Below are 13,405 nucleotides of genomic sequence, written 5' to 3' on the forward strand. Positions count from 1 at the left end.
CCACTCCAGTATTCTTGGGCTTCCCTGGTGGCTCAGCTGATAAAGAATCTGCCTGCAGTGCGGGAGACCCGGATACAATCCCTGGGTTGGGAAGATCCCCTGAAGAAGGGAAAGGCTATCCACTCTAGTATTCTGGCCTGGAGAATTCCATGGACTCTATAGTCTATGGGGTCACAAAGAGTTGGACACAACTGAGCAACTTTCACTTTCACTGTTAAAAGTCTTTAGAACAGTGCTTGGAGCTCAGTAAGTATTGGGCATTATTATGAGCTCTTCCTGCTGTGTCCCTGAAGTGACCAGAGCCCTCAAAACAGAGCGGCCTCGGTACACGCCATCCCACACAAAATGAGATCACCTTGTTGATCTGCTGCTGTGAAGAATTAATTCTAAATAGAAAACCCCCAAGAGGTAAAGCAGGTGATTCACTGAGAAGAAAGGACTGCCCAGAAGTCTTGGGTCCATGGAGGATGAACAGGAGTGAGCTGGAGCGGGAAAGAGCTGGCCCAGCTCCAGGGCCGTTGGGTCTTGGCCACACTGCATGGCCATTGAGCAACACAGCGGACCCGACCGGGAACCAGCCTGTTCAGCCCTCAAACCCAGTCAGTGGTGGAACCAGAGTCAGGATCTAAGTGTCCTGATTCCAAATACAGCATTCCTTAACTGTATTAATGATATCATATTATCTTCCTGTTAAAACACTGGACCACACACAAAATGATTACACTCTGCCTGGTAGGTTCATGTAATGCTCCTTGTAAATTACTTTTTCTGCAATTCACATTTTCAGGTTAAAACCAAGAGCTGACAGCAGTCAATAATCGGCATTCAGGACTTCCCTGGTGGCTAAGACTGCGCGCTTCCACTGCAAGGGGCTCAGGTTTGATCCCTGGTTGAGGAACTGGGATCTGGAATGCCGAGTGGTACGGCCAAAAAACAAATCAGCGCTCAATGATTAACCCTGACCATTCCTATGCGTTGGGTTTTCCTGGTGGCTCAGACAGTAAAGAATCTGCCTGCAATGCAGGAAACCCAGGTTCAATCCTTACTGCTCAATGGCCATAGCCCCCTTGGACAAAGCAAGAAAAACCTAAGACAACAGATCTCAGGGTCAGGGGGATTTGTCATCTGATTGTCTCTTTCTTGACTGACAAAAATCTTAAAACAGAAGGGCAAATTTTTCTGTGCTTTGGGTTATAAGAGTTCCCATAAGGTGACCAGCATTTTCAAGTAAATGCCAGATTTCAGCCTAACTGCTCTTCCCTGGGTATTAACCACACAAAACTCACTCCCAGCACACGCAGGGACCTTTACATGAGTATGTCACTTCAGAGCAATACTCTTTCTCTCTAGATATATTTTAGTTGTTGTTTTAACTTATAGAAGAGAAACAGCTTACAATTAACTAACTAAAAATCGACTTCTGAAAGCTAAAAGGAGACGGTTTGGCACAGTGGTTATGACGTGGTTCCTGGGAATCTGTCTGCCTGGGAGGCAGGTGGCTGATACTCTGTAAAGTAGCACTAAAGACACCAGCCTTCTCGAGTGACTGTGATGCACTTAGCATAATGCTTCGCTGTAATAAACATTAATAAATAACAGCTCATCACAATTTCAACCAAATTTTCAGGCTTTCCCATTTAGACATCATTCCTAACAAACTGCACATGACAAGGATGTTTATTGAGAAGAGGCTGTGAGCTCCTTTCTACACCCAGGTTATCTACACCTAAGTGGAGAATGTCATTCTCCACCCAACACATACTTCGGTTGAGGTTGCTGACCAGAAAGACAAGCTATGGGCTGCTCCCAAAGCAGAGCTTCCAGAGACAGAGTCCAGGGCAAATATTTCCACTCCATGAACAGGAAAACCCGTGAAAAGGGAGATAAAATGACCATCTAGATGCATAGGGAAGGCACGTATTTTAATTTTAGTGCATCTATTCAAGTCTGCCCTGGAAACTAGGTCTATAGCTTATAGGCCTATAGTCTACTTAAGGCTTTAACAGTCTTGGGGGTTGTGGGAAGGAGGGAAATCCCTGGCTGTTCAGTGGTTAGGACTCCGTGCTCCCACTGCAGGGGGCTTGGGTTTGACCCCTGGTCGAGGAACTGGGATCCCACATGCCACGTGGTGCAGCCAAAAAAAGAAAAGTACAGTTTGTTTATAGCTTTAAAATTCACTTGTGAACACAATTTCTTCTTTCAAAAGATTAGATTTTTATAACCTACACTCAACAGGCCATTTATTGAGCTCTCACTATTTGCCAAGGTTCTTCTGGACCGTTTACAGCGTTTTGTCTGACTCGTAATAATTCTGCGAGACTTGTCATCACTCCCATTTTTTGGATGAGAAAATGGAGGCTCGGAGGTTATACAGTTCAGCATGGTCTCGGCTAAACTTCCACGCCACATGCATCTAATTACAGCCTTTTCCTTCTGACGGTTATTAAACTCTCAGAGAATCTGTCTGTTGGGCTTAAAATAGCCCTTTGAAAACTGCTAGACAGATGAAGGAAGCGGCGCAGAGGCTCAGGAAGGAAAGGGAACGCCAGCCCTGCGACGTCGCAGTGAGGGAGTCGGGTCAGGCCGCTCCGAGGAGGCGAGCATGGCCAGGGGGCTCTGCAGACGCCACCAAGGGGCCCCAGGTCAGGGCACCACGAGCGGTTCTGCTCGCACCCTGTGTCACCAACACAGGCCGAGAGGTTAACTCTTCATTGATTACCTAAGAATTCATTGTTCTGGGCCAAAGGCAGTCAAACAGAACAAGGCTTCCCTCCAACTCAAATGTTTACCAACCCAACTTTCTGACGTCCGGATGGAAAAGTTCCCCGGTCTTAGGAAGCAGAGGGACTGAATCTGATGTCTTAAAGTCACTGAGTGAGAGGCGCAAACCGAGGCCATCAGGCTGAAAGGAATAAATTACAGGGACCCCTCCCCCACAGCTAAACAGCCTGCTCAAAATCAGCAAGAGTAACAGGGAGAGGGGCAAAGGGCCATTTTTCATTTTTTGAATTCATGAAACTGCCCTATTCCCTGAAGATCCTTCACCCATCCATACTCACTGCCATGTTGTCCTGAAATTATCCTGTGTGTCATTTGTTTATGTGGTCACTGCCTGCCTGCCCCCCACACAAGCTGGAACCTTCTCTTGGTGTCTGCCGTATCTCAGAACCTCGGATGGCCCCTGGCTCCAGGAAAGGGCTCAGAACTACTTGTAGGAGGAAGGAAAGAAGGGAGGAAACAGGAAGAAAAGTGTGTACTGAGCACTTACTGACTATATGTCCCTTACAACTGAATTCATTTCCACCTGCCCAGCAGCTGGAATACCGTCAGTTCCATTTATAAGTATGGGATCTGGGTCCCTGACCATTTGGTGATCTTGGTCAAGGTCACTCGGCCTGAATACCCCAGTCGCTGTTTACTGACTAGCCACTCCAGTCTGGCGCAGGACTGGCCATTTACTTTCCAGGAATCTCACATGTTCCTCACTATGACGTCTTGAAGTAGACAGGATATATTACTGCATATGGAGGAACTGAGGATAAGTTTCTGTCTCAATGCTACTGAATGCTGCAGCAAGGACTAAGCTCGATCCCGCTGTCCGAGCCTGAGCTGAGCGCTCTGCTCTCGAGTAGGCCTCCTCTGTGTCTTGGGAGGATGCTGCAGGGTCTCTCTGGAACGAGGGGGAATAATGTGGCCCCAAAGAAACTAGAAAATAACCTCTTGGGCTGATAAATGGGCTTCAAGAACTCAGTTGGTAACAGTTAAAAGTTCACTTTTAATGTTTAAACTTTTTCTAGTTAAAGTCTTATAACTTAACGGTGGGTGATTCTAGAATGATTAAGCATCCAAGTTGATTATTTGGGCTTTATAATTGGGCCAAATATTGGAGTGGCCTTTTCCAAACCAGGTTGGCTACTGCCAAAACGAAATCCACAGGATCCTTTGATGTGGGGGAATTGCGTCAGAGGATGAGAGCAAGCAAGCGAACAGACCACCTGTGCAGGGATTTCCCGCACCCCATAAAGAAAGCCATTAAGAAAATCATCATTGAGATATAACTCACATACCACAAGGCTTGCCCTTTTAAAGCATACAGCTCAGTGGTGTCTGGCACACTCACAAACTTGTGCGACCATCACTACTATCTAACTCCTGAGCCCTTTCACCACCCTGCCAAAAAGCCCCATGAGCTCCAGCAGTCACCCCATCCTCCGGGCCACCTTCATCTACTTTCTGACTCTACGGGTTTGCCCACTGTGGACATTTCACACACACGCCATTATTTTGTGTCTGGCTTCTTTTACTGAGCAAAATGCTTCCAAGTTCATGCATGTGATAACATCTTATTCCTCTGCTGGATGACAGTCCATTGTATGGGTGTATCACACTTCGTTTATCGAGTCAGTTCTTGATGGACATATGAGTTGCTTCTACTTTTTGACTATTTCGAATAACACTGCTATCAACATTTTTTTGAGTGGACACAAAGTTTTTGCATGGATGTGTTTTCAGTTCTTTTGGATTTATACTTAGGAGTGGAAATGCTGGGTCATAGGGTAATTCTATGTTTAACATTTTGAGAAACTGCCAAAGAAAGGCATTTCTTGAAATTAAAAAAAAAAAAATTCTGCGCACACACACACAGTAAAACTGAAGTGTTAAATGAAATTTTATCTGCCTGTTTGAGAAACAAATCTTGTAGCACCCTGTAGCTGATGTTTTTTAATATTTTATTTCTGTTTTGTAAAGAAAAGATTACTAAATGATTGCTATAAATATGACCATTCAGCATCCACAGTACTCAAGGTGCACAATATACACAATATACACAGTACTCAATACACACAAGGGATGGAAGCACAGCTCCGACCTGCAGGCCCGTCCTCTTCAGAAGTGGAAGCAAGCAACTGTACCACAGCTGCAGGCTCAGCAGAGGGCTGCATCCAGATTCCTAGACCCCCAGTGTGAGCAGTCTGCGGGACACTGAGGGTGTCCATCTGCACCTCCCTGGTCTTCAAGCTTACAGGCCTCCTTCCCATCACTACCCTTCTTGAAAGGCCCGTGTCCCTAGGTGCGTGTCTGGTTGGTCCTCCTCTTTAAAAGTCACAATCTGTCAGATCAGTGCAGTGGGTCTTCAGTGAATCCATTCCCGTGTCCAATGAGACACAAGGAAAACTAAGACACAAGGAAAAAGTTTCCAGTCTCCCATCTGTGCTGGCTTTTAATTCTCACGAGGATGGATGCAAACAACGAAAGCCAACACAGGCCTCCATGGTCAGTCCATTTGCCAAAAACAAGAGGAAAGCTAAGAATTCAGTCGCTGCTCAACATGCAAGCGTGTCCACTTGCAGCGAAGAATGTCTGAACCCTGTGAGTTTAAAAATAGGGAGTCTTACACGAACTTATTTAATTCTAGTGCCAATTCCATGACGCAGCTGTAATGACCATCCTCACCTTGGGACCCCTGCAGGGCCACATTGGGCGAAGGTGCCCCTCAGGTTTCTCACCAAGCCTGAGCCACGCTGTCTTGGGCAGCCTATGCAGGACGTGTCCATCTGAGTCGCAACTTTATTTTTAAGTGACTCTCTTTTTCCAGGCTGAGTCACTCCTAGCAGTGTCTATATAAAGGCTGTAGAGGCAGTGACTAAATGCATTTGGGCCCGGGCCACGACTATATATTACTGCCCCCTCCCTCCCCCAGCCTGCTGACTCCTCTCACAGGGAGCTCGAAAGCAGTCACAAAGTTTGCAGCGACTTCCCGTCCCTTGTCCCTCTCACCTCCGCAGGTGGGGGCGCACGCCTTCACATCTCACTGAGAAGGAGTCCGATCAATGAAAAAGTGACTGAGGACTTTCCAAAAACAGATGCCCTCGCCCCTCCCCTACTTGCCAGAGCTGGGGAAAAATCCATAAACCTAGTTCATTTCAGCCATTGGTCGAGATTTCTTTCGGAGTCGTATCTCAAGACGGCTCCTGATATTTCTGTAACAGTTTCCCAAGAATGTCAAAAAAAAAAAAATCAGGAAAACACTCTGGCCAGAGACAGAGAGGGCAACCTAAGATTCTGGCACTCAGGAAATGAACACTCGTGAACAGGCGGTTATGTCAGAAGGAAAGAGAACGTTCCCTTCTTCTTGAAGCCGGGCCTACTGAGCTGGGAGGCGGGGCTGCGGGGCTGTGGGGCCCTGGTGCTGTGGCTGGTGTCGGGCCCAGGGTCACCTTCTCTGGTGGGGACAGCAAGGAATTCAGGGTGGTCAGTGTTGGTGATGATCCCAGGAAGGTATGCCCTGGTCAGGGTAGGGGACAAGCTCTGTCCCTGACGACAGGAGTGAGAGATATGATGACGAGAGAAAGGGGCCAGGTGCGTTTTGGCAGGAGCGATGTCAGCCTGGTGGACCAGGTGTCATGAGGATTAACGCTCAAGACAGCAAGAAATGTTATGGCAAAATATATCAGGGCGGGAAAATGCCCGAGGAGAGCTCCTGAATTGCAGGTCAGTTTTAAACCTCACAGAAGAGATGTGACCCCTTATAACACAGATTAATACCAAAGTCTGACAGGTCTGGGGTAGGAGCTTGATACTGCCAGGACAAAAAGAGGCCCAAAGATGGTTTTATGATAAAATTGTGGCATCTCGAGTCTGAGGCTTTCCTTTCTTCCTTCCCATAGAAGATAGTTCCTCTATTGTTGACAAGAAGGCAACAAAACAAAACCCAACTCTGTCCTCTGCCTGGAACCAAGTCTTCCACTGGAGACCCTTCTTCTGATAGTTGAGCATTGCATTCAAACTGCCGCAGCCAGTGGGCTGGGATGGCACCCCCTGAAAATGTCCTGTGAGCAGGCCTTGTGGGCCAGCACTGCTCTGGATGCTCTGCCCGTCAGTGAGGCAGCCTGGTGCAGCAGTTAAAAGCACTGACTTGGGGAGCCGGTGGCCTGGGTTCAAGTCCCAGCTCGGCCGAGTAACAGCTGTAAGATCCTTATCAAGACAAATGTTGGTCCCAGGAGCAAACTTAAAATTTAACCAAACGGGAAAATAAGAAAAAAGCAATTCCTAGGTAGAATCATGAAACCCTAGTGATGTTATGTTGCCCCACCTTGGTCCCCATCCACCACGGGAAGTAACTCAGTTTCCCGGAATAAGGAGCCAGCCTGGTATTCTAGGTGGGTTCCGGTCAGGGCCTTCCACATCCCTGGTCATCTAACCTGCCATTAGGTTTATCAACTCAGAGGCATCAAAGGTAATCCTGGCCTGCACCTCGGCTCTGATGGAAGCAACAGAAGAGCAAAGGGCATGGGGTTTGGCCTGCACTGAACCCACAGTTCTAACAGCACAAAGCTTCAAGAACTCAGAGAAAGCCATCTCCAGCCCAGCCAGGCTCTTCACCAGTCTCGGGCAGGAAGGACGTGTCACCAGCACAGAGGCACCTGTCCCTGCTGCCAGCCTGGGGGACCCTCATCAGTGGGGGTGGCCCAGGTCCTCCACCCACCTCTTGTTCTCCAGCACCCAGCCCAGAGGCCGGAGCATAGTGGCCTCTGCCCAGCAGCCGAAGCCTCAGCACTCATCTCTCATGCGGCCCCCACCCCCATCTTTCATCCTCCTGCTCCTAGCTTGGGCACAACTAGGAGGAACATGAAGAGAGGACACATACAGAGCCCCCAGCACAGTGGCTGAGACCACGGAGACGACCAACGCTGTCCTTGCAGCTAAGCCAGGGGCTCCCCAGTGAGTTTCAGGGGGTCCAGGAGAAACTGTGCAAACGTGTGCATTTCTCAGGGTGGGGGTGGTGGCCCTTAACATTCACCATTGCTTCAAAGGTTGAGGACCAAGCCTCAGAAAGCAGCCTTGTTCACCTGCAGTAAGAATCACTGTGACACAGGCAGTTTGGAACTAACCCCCACTGATCTGAGTGTTTCTGGGAGAAAGTCTGCATTTAGAAGATTCCAGACACCATCCTACACTTAAGGTGCCTTATCAGGATGGTGTACTTCCTTGGTGAGAATATAAGGAAGTTTCTAAGACTGGGGAGAGGATCTTATCCCCAGAGCCAAACCATCTGGCATGTGGAAGGTGCTGGAAAATATTTATAAAGTGATTAACTGTTATTACAAACCAACTTTTGGAACATTTTGGGTGAAAACTACCTTTATTTGTTGTGGGTTCTCTTTTAAGTTCTTGGAGCTGACTTTGAGGAGCAGAAATCAACTGCATCTCATGAGTTTGGTAATAGGTGCTCCAAATTAATGCTCACAACAAACACGAACCGAACTGTTGGTGCTGGGCCTGTGTGGAGCTCTATACACACACTACATGCCACACACGTACTAGGTACTACACACACACACACACACACACACACACACAGCCTGAGCTGGGCCCTGCCATTACACCTTTTATAGATGATGCAACTGAGATTTTGGGAGGTTAAGTCATTTGCCCAATGACACCAGCCAGTAAGTCACCTGCACTGATAAATATAGAAAGTGATCCAACCTAGAAATACCCTCAGTCTTGGATGTTCAGTTATCAATCATTAACTCAACAGGGAGTGGATGTTTAGTCACAAAATTCAAATTTAAAACGTTTTTCTTCAAAGGGGACTCTTTTTTTGAGTCAAAGAAAGGCATGAAACTTAATATGCAGAGCAATGGCATCTCCTTCAGATTAACTACAATTTTGAGTTTAAAAAGACAGAAGCAATAATATCAATTGACTAGCAATGTATTCATCTAATGACATAAAACTGAAACTGAAAGAACTTCATTCTCAACAAAAAAACCTTCAGGGCTCTGCCCTCCGCGGCACCTTCGTGCTCCTGGCTTGTCCCAAGGGCCCCTCACCTCCACCCCAACCCCACCCTGGGCCCTGGGCTTTCCCAGTTGCCCGTGGGCAGCACCAGTTCAGGAAAACACAAACTCCCTGCCAGGGGATAACCTCATTCACTTGACTCCCCACTGGAGCTTGCATCTGCCTGTTAGACCCACCAGACACCCAAAGGACCCTGGGAGGACAGTTTCTGCTTTCCCAGAACAAAGAAGAACATCAAGGTTTTCACCAAGAATCAATCCACTTGGTGGAAGTCCGGCAAGATCACTGGCCCTGGCTCTGCCCCGCCAGCCTGGTCCTCCCTTGGCTGACTGTGTGAGGCGTGAGGATGCTGGTCTGTGTCCAAACCCACAGATGCCCTCCCTACCAACAAGACAACTTTTTTTTTAACCCCTGAGAATAAAGTTCTAAGCAACCTTCATCTTCACACATCTGATTTCTAGAAGTGTTCCCTCAACAGTAAGTGTTAATCTGTCCTCCGTTGTTGAATAATCAGAAGAAATAACTGATGTCAGAGACAAGTCGGGCTCCTCTGCACTGAAGCCCCACAGTGACGGCCCACTGTCTGATCTGGGCCCTAGGCCCCGCGCTCATCGGAGCCCTCCGTGTGCCGCCACACCCCTCACACCACAGAACCCCCAAGAATCCCCCTCTGTACTCCTCGCCAAAGTTACCCACTCCCACCCTCCACTGAGGCCTTAAGAGGTTTCCAAACCTACAGAAGATTCTGCACGCCTATCTTCCACATGTCTTGGAAATCTGTGCTGCATCGAGGCCTCCTTATCATAGCAGGAGGAGCCCGAGTGAGCACCAGCCCCGACCCCCTGGCAGAGCCGGGGACAGGCAGGATAGCAGTGTCCCTCCCTTCCAGGAGGTGTTCTGCAGCCCCCTCTCCGCGGAAGACACTGTCTAAAACCATGCCCTGACGTAATTTGCAGAGATGTTTCCCAGTTTATATCCTACAGCCCAATAAAAACAAAAACAAATCAAAAATAAAAAATCAAGAATATACAAACAAACAAAACATGCCCTGGAAGGCAATGCCCCAGAGGGCTTTTCCCCACCAGGCTGCTCCACCCTAAGCCTCTCCTGTTTACTGGGATTAGGAGATAAAACACAAAGTTTTACTCTTCCCAGTTACTGGCATGGGATTTAACCCAAACCTAGGGAGCCAGCAGGATGAGGCCTGTTTATATGCCAGTGGAGGGATGGGGCCCATTCAGTCCAGTCAACATTTATTAAGTGCTGGGCCCGAGGTGGCTGGAGAGGGACATGCCCTTCCTCAGCGGGCATCACCTTCAGCTGGCAGGACCCTGGGACTTGAGAGGAACACCCAGGAATCCAGTTCTCTTCAAGGCACTTCATCATAGGCTGGATTATATCTACCTACTGGTGACTGAGGCCTTGGAAGCATGACCTTGCCCTTCTCTTTTAGGTTTCCGATGACCACCCTGGATATATGGTCACCAAGGGAACGACAGTGAGAACACAGGACAGTGGGGATAGCTAGTTGCTTGATCAAGGCCAAGCGTGGCTGGAGAGACATACCTGACCGGGGTGGGTCTAGGGAAACAAAGTCAAAGACCAGAGCACGAGGAACCCCACAGTGAGACCCTCCAGGAAGGTCTGCTCTGAGCAGTCTGAGAGGAGGAAGGTGGCTGGTCGCTCGACGGCCTTCTCCCCTCTTGCCTTTACTGTCACAACAAGGTGGGGCGCGGGGACCACCAGCCCCTTCTCCCCCTTCCCACCTGGCACTCCCCAGCAGCACGGAGGGCGGCAACCTCCCAGGCCTGAGTTACGGACCCACGTGTCTGCTCAGTAACAACACTGACGACACACGCCTCAGGGCAGGGGGGCAGACAGGACAAGCAGTGGGTCTAAAACGCAAAATCCTTGGGTGCTCCTGCCGTTCCTCCCTTGTTTCTTGCCACTGGACTACCAAGATTTTTTTCTCCTGAAATATTTATTCTGAAAATCGAGGGTTAATTATTTGTTTCCCCAAAATGATTCATGGTAACACTCCTTTAAATGGCAAGCTCCTTTGAAACACTTAAAATGAGCCCACTTAAAAAAAAAAAAAAAATTCAAGTCACACATTTTTTGGGACTATTACGAAAGTTAGACTATCCCTCCCAGAAATCACCTTTTCCTCCATGCCTGTTCCTTTGTCCTCCCTGGAAGAATCTGGGGAGGCCTGGGAGCCAGGGCTGGAGCTCTGAGCACCTGCCATGGGGGGTGCAGGAGGCTGGGTGCAAGCCCCCGGCACAAGAACCACTGCGGACTCATTTGGCAGAAGCTCCCGGAAAGCAATCCCCATGTCTGCTTGACTGTCTGTAAAACTCTCCTTTATTTTTTTTTTCGTCTTCTGAATCCTTTGATAGAGACTCAGGGAACAAGGGACCAAGAAAACAGGGCAGGAAAAGGCTGCCCAAGCCACTCTAAACACTGTCCTCTGAACACATACTTCCCAAAAAAAAGAGGAGCGCAAGAAGAGCACATTTCCAGTGCCCTTTAAAGCCTATTTCAGGAAACACAGAGGGTCCTGAAAGGCCCGACCAGACTGAATGTTTTGCAAGAAGCATCTTCAGCACATTGCATCCTCAGACGCATGAAGCCTTCATGCGCCCCTCCAGGGCCCTGCCTACAGATGTGCACACAGAGGGGCTGGGGGTCTGACCTGGCCACCCAGCTGGTTCAGCATCTGCATCAAGAGTCAGCTAGGGTTTAATCCAGTCCCCAGCCTGCATAGGGGCTCACCACTAGGGCTGAGGACGGCCGAAAGGAAGCAGCAGACAGCTGATCTTCTGAACGCGCCCTAGGACGGGAAGACCCTACCCTCCTCCAGAGAGCCTGAGCCCAGCACAGAGACGCCGCTCACCTCTGGAGTGTTCTTCTTGAACTCACGGCTCTGCTCGATGAGCCGCTTTCTTGACTGCTCACTTTCATCTTGCCGGTTTGCCAATACTGTTGCGGTGGCATCGAGTTCCCTCTGTTGAGAGAAACAAAAAGGGAAGACCAGATTGTAATTACACTCTGAACAGAGGAGAGCGTATTTGCACATGACCAGGACACCAGCGGACAGCCTGTGGTGCCAGGGATCACTGCCTTGTGGCCCAGGAGGGACTGGGGACCAGCGGAAAGAGGCCTGGGCTCCCATCCGGCCCCACCACCCCGTCCACGCCCCAAACCCGCTCAACTTGACATGCTGTGTACCCACACACACCTCACAAGCGGCGGCTTCTACAACACAACGTGCAGATGCATGCTGCTTTGCTAAAACCAGTCAGGCCAGTGCCCAAACGCCATCCCTCCCCAGAGTCGCTCGCTTCTGCTCATAACAAGCACCTCTTCCTGCCACATCCCCGGGTCCCAGTCCTGCTGCTCGACTCGGGGCATCTTTCTGACTCTCCTTCAACAGTCTGGGCCTGGAGTCTTCTGCAGCCACATCTGATTTGCTTTTGTTTAACAAATACTTAGTGGGTTAACTATAGGCATGTTTCAGGACCTGTTAGTTGTTCTCAGTTCAGTCGCTCAGTTGTGTCCGACTCTTTGCCACCCCATGAACCACAGCACACCAGGCCTCCCTGTCCATCACCAACTCCCAGAGTCCACCCAAACCCATGTCCATTGAGTCAGTGATACCATCCAACCATCTCATCCTCTGTCGTCCCCTTCTCCTCCTGCCCTCAATCATTCCCGGCATCAGGGTCTTTTCCAATGAGTCAGCTCTTCGCATCAGGTGGCCAAAGTATTGGAGTTTCAGCTTCAACATCAGTCCTTCCAATGAATATTCAGGATTGATTTCCTTCAGAATGGACTGGTTGGATCTCCTTGCAGTCCAAGGGACTCTTAAGAGTCTTCTCTAACACCACAGTTCAAAAGCATCAATTCTTCGGCGCTCAGCTTTCTTGATAGTCAAACTCTCACATCCATACATGACCGCAGGAAAAACTATAGCCTTGACTAGACGGACCTTTGTTGGCAGAGTGATGTCTCTGCTTTTTAATATGCTGTCCAGGTTGGTCATAACCTTCCTTCCAAGGAGCAAGTGTCTTTTAATTTTATGGCTGCAATCACTGAGTCGTTCTCAAGAGCGACCTTAAGAGGCGAGCCCCAAGGATAACGACTTCCAGCATTGTATCGTCTTGGGAAGTGAAGCACCTGGAAACAGTGTTACCCACCAACTCTTTAACTGGCCCCTGGGACTCTTGAGAACCACCAGGAGCGGGTCCCCCGTGAGATGACTTCTATCACACACCACAAACCGACACTCAGAGCATCAGAGAGCCTGTGTCTTGGCCTCAGGAGCTCTGGGACGAGCTGCCAAGAGGCTGTGTGTCAAACAAGCCTGCGGCAGATGGGCCCAGGGTGGTGTCCCGGGCGGACAGCGGGAGTGAGAGGACACGTTCCGGAGGCCACGGAGAGGCGCGTTTTCGCGCTGGGTGGCTTCGGCTGCTAAAGACACACATCTTGCTTGGGATCAAGTGGCGGCTCCAAGTGGCTTCTCCATGGCCTGGCCCGACACCCCAAGGCCCAGCAGGGCTACGGATGGCGAGGAAAAACCAAGCCGAAGAGCCATCCA

At 49.4% G+C, this 13,405-nt stretch overlaps 1 protein-coding gene across 10 annotated transcripts in view; it reads right to left on the reverse strand.

The window, feature by feature from the left end:
* The window catches only part of CUX1 (cut like homeobox 1), a 349,990-nt gene that overhangs the window by 260,482 nt on the left and 76,103 nt on the right, over window positions 1-13,405 (reverse strand). For all 10 annotated transcript variants that reach the window (XM_055562796.1, XM_055562795.1, XM_055562794.1 and 7 more), the window contains exon 2: window positions 11,702-11,812. In XM_055562796.1, the coding sequence (XP_055418771.1) occupies window positions 11,702-11,812 (111 nt within the window). The remainder of the gene's footprint in view (window positions 1-11,701; window positions 11,813-13,405) is intronic.

Source organism: Bubalus kerabau, chromosome 23 (assembly GCF_029407905.1).
Source record: "Bubalus kerabau isolate K-KA32 ecotype Philippines breed swamp buffalo chromosome 23, PCC_UOA_SB_1v2, whole genome shotgun sequence".
NCBI classification, from domain to species: Eukaryota; Metazoa; Chordata; class Mammalia; order Artiodactyla; family Bovidae; genus Bubalus; species Bubalus kerabau.